This window comes from Poecilia reticulata, chromosome 10 (assembly GCF_904066995.2).
Source record: "Poecilia reticulata chromosome 10, P_reticulata-male-v2, whole genome shotgun sequence".
Classification (NCBI taxonomy): Eukaryota; Metazoa; Chordata; class Actinopteri; order Cyprinodontiformes; family Poeciliidae; genus Poecilia; species Poecilia reticulata.
In genome coordinates this window covers 25550152-25560881 of record NC_088839.1, presented here as the reverse complement: position 1 = coordinate 25560881, position 10730 = coordinate 25550152, and the positions used below count along the sequence as shown (strand labels likewise).

At 38.5% G+C, this 10730-nt stretch overlaps 1 protein-coding gene across 4 annotated transcripts in view; it reads right to left on the bottom strand.

Annotated features, from left to right (window-relative positions):
- Positions 1–10730, bottom strand: part of drp2 (dystrophin related protein 2) — a 119258-nt gene that overhangs the window by 9015 nt on the left and 99513 nt on the right. For 2 of the 4 annotated variants that reach the window (XM_008420714.3, XM_081611749.1), the window contains 2 exons: positions 5825–5971; positions 2053–2305 (listed from right to left, as the gene is read on the bottom strand). In XM_008420714.3, the coding sequence (XP_008418936.1) occupies positions 2053–2305; positions 5825–5971 (400 nt within the window). Of the gene's footprint in view, positions 1–2052; positions 2306–5824; positions 5972–6631; positions 9865–10730 lie in introns of those variants that run through there. The other 2 variants (XM_081611748.1, XM_081611750.1) reach the window with 2 other exon arrangements.

The window sequence follows — 10730 nt, the reverse complement described above, 5'->3', positions numbered from 1 at the left end:
AATGGTAACAGCATGAGTCAGCTCCCACTCTCCTGTGCCGCTCTTTGTTATACGTTTCCTTTATACTGCAGTGAATCTTTTAATACGACCCTTCGGTGTCTGTTCATCCTCGTCTTTTTGTGCTGCACCTCTTTGTACTCGCGTTCCCTCCCCTCTTTATAGGCTCCATTGTTGCTCTCTGCACTCATATGAATGCAGTTATATAAATATTAAAACTCTGATTTTTTTTTTTCCATCTCTATGCAGGAAAAGAAATAAGAGATAAAGTTACTGTGGAACAAAGAAACACCTGGAAGGATTGATCTTCATGCCACTCAGTGATATTTGGTATTAACTGTCTAATGCTGCACATAGAAACGGCTTTTATGATAAATGCTCTGCAGAATAATAGACGCTGTCATTCGGGTTCAGTCATGCTCTCTTTCATCAGCGATAAAACAGACTCTTACGTTATAATTCACACACAAAACACCTGATGGAGAAAGGGATCTGCTTGCTAAACGAGAGAGAAGACACAGATATGTCTGCAGACTAACCCCACTGCACCACACACACAGGGAATTGTGTTTTTTCTTCTTCTTCTTTGGTTTTGTAAATAGTTAATGGTGATTTATTTCAGATTAAATGGAGCAGCTCCTCTTGGGAAACTGAACTTGAACCAAATAAACGGAAAAACATGCAAACCTAACAAGATACACGAGCAAAACTTTATTAAATTAAAGGGGAATTACACAAAATAAACCGACTTTATATGATATAAAGTGCAGAATGATTTCAGCTGTGTTTAGAAGTGAATATATATCAATTTTGAGCTTTAATTAGCCACTTTAATTTTATTGTGGAATGTCTAAGATGTATAGTGATTTTTTAAAACAACAAGATGCAAAAATCTGAATTTATCAAGGATTTTATCTCTTAATTTACAGAAACAGCAGCATTTCAAAGAGAACGACCATAAAACATCCTCTGCCTTAAACTGCTGACCAGCTGTTTTCCAATGTCGTACATCACTTAACATTTCTGACTTATTTTATATTTTGTGTCTTATTTTTGATTTACAAGTACTTTATTGTTGAGACGACATTTGTTGTGAATTTGTGCTCTATAGATAAAATGAACTCAGTTGAATAAAAACACTTATTTTCTCAGTCTGATGATGTGAAATCAAACAACTTCTCATCCTTTGGGCTCAATTAAAATGACCCAAATTATTTCTATTTGTTAAATGCTACAATAATGAGAGAACAGATACGTTAGGAATTTATGTAGGACGTGGTGTTAAAAATACATCCAAAAATTAGCCTCTATTTAACTCAAATGTGTCAAAAAAGTTTGAATTTAGACACTGCTGGCTGTTAAATGCAAGGAAATTATCTAAAAAACACAAAAACAAATTCAAAATTCAGTGAAAAACTTGTAATTCAGAGACAAATATCAGAATTCAAAGGAAAAAACGTCAAAAATCAGCAATTAGGGTCAGAATTTGTAGAAAAAAAGTCTAAATTTAAAAAAGAAGTTGTATTTCAGATAAATATAACTGGAATTCTGAGAAAAGTCAGAAGTTGGACATTAAAGTCAAAAATGTGAGAAAAAAATAATTCAGAGGAAAAGCGAAATTTGGCAACTGAAGTCAAAATCCGAAGAGAACATTTGGAGTTTGGAGGAAAGAAACTTGGAAAAGTTGAATTTGGAGACGGATCAAAGTCAAAATCCTGAAATCAGGATAGTGTTTTTGTTGTGTCCATCAGCGATGATGTGGGATAAAACGCGCCAACATCAACCTGAAGCGGTCCAGAGCGCATCGTCTCTGGAGGCTTCTGGACAACGCTCCAGTCTGAGGTTAAAGGTTTAGTGGGATTTATCCACATATTTCAACATGAATGCATCGTTTTCTTCCTTATTCACTCAAACCTGAACAGATACAATACATCTGATGTTTAAAGCACTAAAGCTCATTTCACCAAAAACAGGAGAATCATCAAAAGATCCAAACCTGAAACTCATCCTGACTGCATCTGCGTCTCTGTTAAACCTCCGATTTAAAGCGTTCACCTGCAGCAGTAGCTCCCTGAGTCGGCGCAGCTGCGACTCCAGCTGTTTGTTGTGGTCCTCCAGGATCTGCATCCGGGTCTCCAGGCGCGTTTTGTGTTGCCGCAGCACCCGCGCCTCAGCCAGCAGCTCTTCATCCTGCGCCCCTCCCGCGGTGGGCGACCCGGGGCCGCCCTCACCAGCCTCGGTCAGCATGGGAAGCGCCGCCGCCTCTTCGTGTTTCCACTTGAGTCGCCTGTACTCGCTCTGCAGCACCCTGAGGACACGCAGCGGAGGCCGGATGAGGAAGCCGTCAGGCCAACTTATTGATGCAGGAGGCAAAAAAATATCAATATAATGTATATTTATTTGCCTGCAACAGAAAAATCTACGTAAACATGTAGTGCAACTGGAATAATCTCATTTAAAATGTAAATAGCGACACGCTGCTCAGTGTAGCGCGCTACATTTATAACTCCAAATGTACTATAACGCAAATGAATGTTGACAACTCGCCCCATTGAGATTAATCATCTTTAATACAAGCTTTAATACTCAGCACGCGATATTTCTCCTTGATGTGACACAATATTGGGAAAAACTGTTCAGAGTTTGATGCATCGTTAATTAATTTGATTTTGGACACGCTGACCTGCAGGCCACAGACACTAATGTGTCTGGAGGAGCAGAATGCAAAGACTGGCATTAAGAGAAGGAACAGGACTTTTTCTTTCTTAGGCATAATTTAATGGACTTTTCACCAAATCTTTCACTGAAACTTTTAGGGTAAAAACAAAAGCGCTGTGAGCAGTTAGCTTTTTTTTTTTAATCCACTTTTGTGTGCATCTTGCTTATGTCTCCATCAGGATTTATTCTGCACCATTTCCAACTAGATTGATGAGTAATTCTGATTCTAAACCAGTCTAATTGTCCCAAAGCGTCTCCCTCTAACAATTTGGAGTGTTAGGATATAAGAAAATGCAGCAAAGCAATCCAAAAATGTTGAGTACTTTCAATCTGACAACTAGAAAAAAAAACTTCAAATTATTTTGCTTCTTCTAACTAGTCTCCTGAGTTCTGAAGTGCATCAAATGTTAAAAGAAAAGCTGATGCAACGCTGTGGTAAACATGCCTCCAGCCACTCATCTGAAAGTTAAAATGACTTTTCCCAAAGTAAATAAAGACTCAGTTTTAACATTTATTTTTGTGCTTGTGCAAATGAGAAATAAATTTACATTTTAGATGCTGCAAATTATCTAACTTTTAGTTAAATATTCTGTCTTCCAACTGAACAAAACAACTTATTTTAAGTCAGATATCGCAGAACTTGTTTTGGAAAATCTGATAAGTAGCAATAAAATATATTTAATCAATCCCTTGCATGTGTGTGTGGAGGGCTTTAGAGCGACTATTTGTTCATTTATTTGTTCACAGCTTTCTAAAGTTCTTGCACTGCGGTGACTCTTTGGGTCTTCAGTCATTCTTGGATTTGTAGCTTGTGGTTCTGGTGATGACCCAGTTCAGATGCTCTGTTTGGTTTTCTTTAAATGTCACAGTCAAAACTAGCAGAGCTTCACCAAATCTGACCAAGTATTCAAGTATTTAGTGCAAATATCTTAGTAAACTTAAAATAAAACAAAACTCAAAAGTAACAAAATACTTACTTACGCTCAAGTAAATGTACTTTGTTACTGTCCATCACTGCTAACCAGTTATATTTTTACTACATTTAAAGATCAGATTTAGATAATTAAACCACATTAGGAACCAGATTATTTTTAATGTCTCCTAGTATTCAAAATAAAGTTGCTGTTTTAGTCCCGACTCAAAACACACGAGTAGTTCTCATTAATGCTGTTAGTTTGGGGTTTTTTCAGCGGATTTCTTTTTTGTGGCCCTGATTTATTGCGTGTACACACAAAACTACACAAACACCATGTTGGGGCATTTTGAGAAAAATAGAAATAATAATTTGGTCAAGGTTTCCAACACCTGGAGGCTGTAAGCATGTGCAGGTTTACGTTGCTGTGGGTTTGTAAAGGTCACTGCAAAGCGAGGACGAGACAATTATTCATATGAATCATTCGCATAAAGATGCCTCTGGTGACAAATTAAGTGCATGTAGGAGAAAATGAATTAGCGTCATTTATGGGAAATGTCTGAACCCGAAGCACATAAATCCAAATCAAAGCATTAATATTTTGTGTTTCAGACTTGCTTTTCCTCTTGCATCACTCCAGTCAGATCATTAGGAGCTTTTCTCCTCTCTCTTTTGGACACATGGTGTCAAAGCGAAGCTCGATTTACAGCTTCTCCCATGTTATCACACTGCTGTACACATTTGGCTGACAGCTATGTGTTCAGAGTGGGTTTTTTTCTTCTTTATTTTCAGTTGGCTGTTCAAAAGACTGTAGATTTTGAGTGTTTACTCTCAGCAGGAGATATTTCAAATCGGAGAATTGTTGAAAACTGTGCGAACGATAAACGCCTGCACACTTTTATTGAGCTTGTTTCACTAAACCAGGAGATGACGCTGCAAAAACCTTTTATCAAGTATTTTTGGTCTAGTTTTAGTGTAAATATCTTATTCAACTGACTTACAGGTAACATTTCAGAAAGACATAGCTTGGTTTAAGGCTGCATTCACACTGCAGTCTGAAGTGACACAATCCCGATTTTTTTTTTGTCAAATCAGATTTTTATTTTTATTTATTTTTTGTCGTGGCCGTTCACATTTCCAAATAAATGCGACCTGTATGCCTTCTCCAGTGTGAACGGGCAAACAACCTGAAAGTGTCCCACATGCGCACTAGAGGGCGCAATAGCGTCAGAGTTCTCAGTGTTTTCCAACCTCGATAAAAAGAAGAAGAAGAGCTCAGTGTTTGCGGAAGTAAACATGGAGGCTAACGGTGGAGCTTAGCTTGCATATTTGAAGTTGTTGTGCAACCGGAGCAGCATATTAACAACTTAATCCTCATTACTGTCCGACATGGTTGTTTTTATTTCCGCTTGCACGTATCAGGATGCAGAATAGTGACATTTGTCGAGTATCAATGATGTTCAGGTCGGTCACATTTGAATCGGATACCCAAGTCGCCTGGGTCGCATTGGAAAAGAATCGGACTTCAGGCTGCAGTGTGAATCCAGGGCAGTTCCTTAATAGATGATTATTTCACTTGTAACAAGAGAAAAATGCTATAAGTGAAATAATCAGCCAGTAGAAGTAGTAAATTTTTAACAATATTAAGACTTATTTACTTAAAACAAGCTCCTGCATGTGGCTGAAAACTTGTTAGTTTTGTCACTGACTTAAGCATTGTCATTAGGACAAGATTAAAAAATAAAAATAAAACAATATTAAAACTATGGTCAAAAATACATTTTTGGAAACATATGGCATCAGAAACAAAACTGGTTTATACGGCTTAGTTTTACATTACATTTACATTTTCCATGTTGTAAATGAAATAATCTGTCAGTGGATCAACATTAAAGAATTATGTATTTAAACCAAGTGAATAATTTCTTGCTAAAATGTTTTTTAAGTTAGTTTTGTCTTATTACAAGTTTACTAAGGTATTTGCAGTAAAGCCGACACCAAAAGTACTTGGTCAAATTTTGTATTTTTCCAGTGCAAATAGTCAACAAAGCTGTTATTTATGATGTGTTTTGGTGGATATATCTGGTTTACTTCTGTTTTATTTTCCATAAATGATCAGCTCAGTCGATAAATACTTCAGTAATTGTTGTGCATAAGTCAAAACTTAAGCGTTCGGACATTTTCCCAGCTACAGACCTGTTCTCGTTCTCCAGGCGGGCCAGGGTGCATTGCAGCTGCTCCTTGTCCTGATGCTCCAGGTGAGCCAGCAGCATGTGCTGCCCGCAGGGTGAATCGTGGTCCAGGGCTGGGCTGGAGTGACGCAGGAGGTACTGATCTTCATCCCTGAGTCCCCCACACAGGAGACAGCACACTGAGCCACCAGCACACAGCCACCAGCAGCACAAAGCAGAGCCAACGGCGCGGCATCACGGCCAAAGCAAAGCAAGCGGGACGATGAGGACGGGGATCACAGGACGAGACAAAACCAAACAGGACGGGACAAACCCGGCTCACCGCACCAGTAAACCTCTGACATTTACCAAAACGGCTGAGCTCATCTTTAACTTCCACACAACGCAGCTCCAAAAATAATAAAATCACCATTGACATTGAAATAGAAAAGATAATGTGAGGTTCTATTACAGCAGACCTGAGGCAATAAATAGATGTCTAACTGTCTGGCAATTATTGTAATGGATGTAATGGAAAGACAGTTATTTTGCAGTTTATGTCTGGTAATAATACTTCTGCCAGTGGAGACAACTTTATTGGATTAAAGTTAACAGAAAGTTATAACCTTTTTATTTTTATGTCTGGTTATACGTCGCAGTGATATTTGGAAAAATCCCCATCTTCATTTCTGCATCGATTTAATGTGTTTTAATCCAACCCAGACCACAGAATGTCGCAATAAACAATCAATTAATCGCATGATAGATTAACGTGAGCGGAATAATTTCAATTGTCATGATTAGTATTTATGTGTGTATAGAGACATTATAATCCATTTTATTTATGGTTTTGGTTATATGTAAGTTTTTATTTCCATTTTATTTACTGTATTTTGGTGTTTCATTTTGGACGTTTAAATATCTTTCAGTTCCTGTGTTAAGTTTACTTTAGAAGATTAAAGTTGATTGGTCTTTGAGAGGAGAAACTCGCATTATTTTTACCAATAAATTACTTGAAAATGGCCTCAAAATAACTGTATAGTCGTTTATTGCTTCATAAACGAGGTCGTCGTGACAGGCTGACTTGCAGACTACCTCAGAATAACTTTCTTTCACACGTCGCTCTTTGCTGCTCAGTGTGGCGACAGGATGCTACGGTGGCTGGGAGGTCCAAACCAGCATTACAAAATCTGAAAAACTTTTACAACTTTCAAAACAAAGGCACATTTCAGAAAACAAATGAATAATATGTGAAACACTTTTACAAGCCCTGAAGCAAATGACAAAATCAAGCCGAAAGGGAATGTACAAACTTCAAGTCCTCATTTTAATACCACATGAGACTTATGTAGCGTTTTTTTTAATGTTCATCAGCCATCAGAGGAGAAGACGTCGGTGTTTTATACTTGGTAGTGGCTACATACTGTATGCGGCGTTCTGGAAACTTTAGCCGGCAATTTTAGAGAAGCTGCACAATGTCAGAAAAAACAAAACAAACCATCACCGTCCTGCTACTTCCTGCTGTCTTCTTCGTCGTGTTCAGTAGCAACATCTGGATGTTGATTGTGTGACTTGTGTGATGCAAAAAAAAATACTAAAATGTTTCCATTACAATTCTGTAAAATATATTTTATGACCTCATTCCAGTGAAGAAACTTTTTGTTTGGAAATTGTCGTGTTTCAATTCGTGTCATTTGGAAAAAGAGACAAAAGATCTGAGCAGAAACACAAAATCTTTCAAATTAAAGATTTATTTTCCAACTCTGCCCTGGTCATGACCTTCAGGAGAGCAGCGTCCAAAATAATGAGACTGCAAATCCGAGCGTATGAAGAGAGCTTCTTCCTCAGGGTGACTCATTGCTGCTACTCAGCCTTGTTGACAGAACTAAGATTTCAGCTATTTAGGAAGAGCTGGAAGGAGAAATGGGCTTCTTTCATTTAAAGGTTGGAAGTTTCATGAGCTCGTTCCTGGAGGGCGTGTTTCAGATATGACCCACTAACAGGAGGTCTCCTGGCAAATCATTGACTTGTTGGGGAGATTAGATTTCGTATCTGGCATCTGAACACCTCAGAGTCCCGGCAGATAAGCTGGAGAAGGCAGATTCAGAGAAGGCTTTCTGGAAATCTCTGCTTAAGCTGCTTCCCCTGCAGCTTTTTCTTGAATGTGTGGCAAAGGCAGCATGAATGGATGTAGCAACAAAACTTCTGCAATACAAAGTATATCGAAAATATTTAACTGTTGATTAGCTTTGATATTCTGACTGAATAGAGCAACATCTTATACATTTAATTTCTATTTATTATTTTTTTATATTTTGTGACATTAAAAATAAAAACTTTATAGTATTTTAATGAGATTTTTTTGCAGCAAATCAACATAAAGTTTAGCATAACCGCAATGTATATGGGAAATGCTTCAAAGTAATTATGAAAAACAAATCTGAGGAAGTGTGGCATGGAGTCGACATTTTGTGGACCAACCGTTCAAATTCAAAATTTTTCAAAGAATTCACTGAAACTGCAGCTGCATGTCTTTGGGGATTTATCTCAATTGGGTTTGCGAATATGGAGACTGATCGCTTTGCTCCCACGCTGCAAAAACACAAGACCGTATGAAGGATTTTTGATCTAATTTCTAGTGCAAATATCGTCGTAAATTAAAATAAAACAAAACCAACTTACAAGCAACTTTTCAGCAAGAAACAGGAGTTTAAATTAAATAAATAATTCTTTAGTATAGATGAAAAAGTTCTAGTTCACTTAAAAGATGGGAAAAATGTCTTATTATAAGTGAATAATTTGCCAATTGAATAGCTTTTTCATCACTATTAAGAAATTATTGACTTAAAACCCTTTGCAGTCGAGGTCTAACTGGCCATCCCAGTCTCTCTTCTCTGTGCGTCAGCGCTCGCTATGAAGCCATGTAGCGATAGCTAGCTAAACTACTACTAACCCTACACCAGGGGTGTCAAACTCCAGTCCTTGAGGGCCGGTGTCCTGCAACTTTTAGAAGTGCCTCTGCTGCACCACACCTGAATAGAATAATTAAGTAATTAGCAAGGCTCTGGAGAACTGAGGAGGTAATTAAGCCATTTGATTCAGGTGTTTTGTACCTGTGGCACATCTAAAAACTGCAGGACAGCGGCCCTTCAGGACTGGAGTTTGACACCCCTGCCCTACACACACCACAAACTCTAACTAACACACCTATAGTCTAAAAAACCCATCGAAACACTCAGTAAAATCCCCAGCATCGCTGCACCCTAGTCTCTTGCCGTAGCCAAATCCCCCCTTCTCTTTCCGCGTGTCTCCGTTCTACCTAGCAACAGACCGTCAACACATTTTCATTGGTTGTTTCGAAATGTGGTACATTTAGACCCCACAAAATAAGGCGGAAATTATCAATCTTATTTCTGGCTTTATTTTGAAGTAAATAACAACAAAACCAATATAAAAACACCACTTTTATAAAGTTTGAAGTCCGTGCTGTCCAACAGAGTCGAAATGAAAACTCTGTATGCCGTCTGTTATTACGAAGCCTTATTAATGCGTCACATGCTTGTACGCCGGGTGGCGAGTAGCGACTACATAGGGTTGTATATCTTGTAAAATAGTTGTTTTATTGCACTAACAACTAGACCAAAATTACTTTTTGTCAATGTAAGTTTTTGTATTTTTGTATTTTACCTTTATTCCAATGAATAAAGGAATAATTTTATTTTATATACAGTTTAACAGAAGAGAGACTTGATTTTCTTACAATATACTGAAATCTGCAGAGAAAAAGTTTTAAATATTCAGCTTGTTGCATTTTATTATATTTTTGGTGATGCAATGTGCATAAAGTTAAAAAAGCAAAACAAGTTCTAAAAAGGAACATTTCATTATACTAATATTGGTCTATCTAATAAAACTGTGATAAATTCCACTGAGATTTATCATTTTCAGGTGACAAAAATGTGAAAAACGTCAAGGGGAATGAAGACGTTTTCGAGGTTATGACCGTGTTTCACCTCCGTTTCCTGCCATGCAGAGCAATGTAGAAAGACGAGGGAGTGGAGAAAGCTGTGGACAGAGACAGCAGGAGTCAGGACAGAAAACAGCATGATAGCAGCCAAAACACCAGCTGGAGACGCAGATAGCGCAGCGGCACGTTCGGAGCCATGCAGCAAAAAAAAGCTGCACTGACAGACAGAGTGACAGGTCTGCAGAATCAACCCCAAATACAAGACCACAAGAGCAGAAAGCAATGCTGCTACTGGAACCGAGCGGCTTGTCATGCATACCAAACACGCTCAGGAGCTCAATTATAGATACACATACTTGTAGAGTCACATGCAAATGCTGGAGTTCGTAAGACGCATGCATGTATGAACAAAGGCTTGAGAAGCACTGACGTCAGAGGTAAAACTTGTTTTTACCAAGTTTTGTTTTAGACAAAATAAAAAAAAATTGCTCTTTATGTGGTGTCAATCACCGCCTTCTCTCAGAGGCAGGCAGACATAACATTCATCTGAGGAGAAATAATGAGCACATTTCACAATGCACACACTGAGAGATGCACCTGGAGCCCCAAAGACCATACAACACTTTGCACAGGGCTGCTGGGCACACAGCGACGACTTTAAAGTGCAATGAAAGACAAAAACAATCTCAGAGGAGCAAACGTTCGACAGCTCACACCGATGTCAACAAACACTGAGACACGGACTCAAAGCATGGCTTCCAACAACTCTAACCCTCTTTCTCCACTCTCAGTTTTCCACAATGAGAAGTGACTGCCTCATTCACATCAAAATAACACTTCTTCCACTTACTGCTACTCACTCTCAGCCAAGTCCTACAAACAGGCTCCCTCCACTATCTACACAAACCCAGAGACTCGAACCGCAGCGGGCGAGTCGCATGATGGAGGAGGACGACGCTCCATG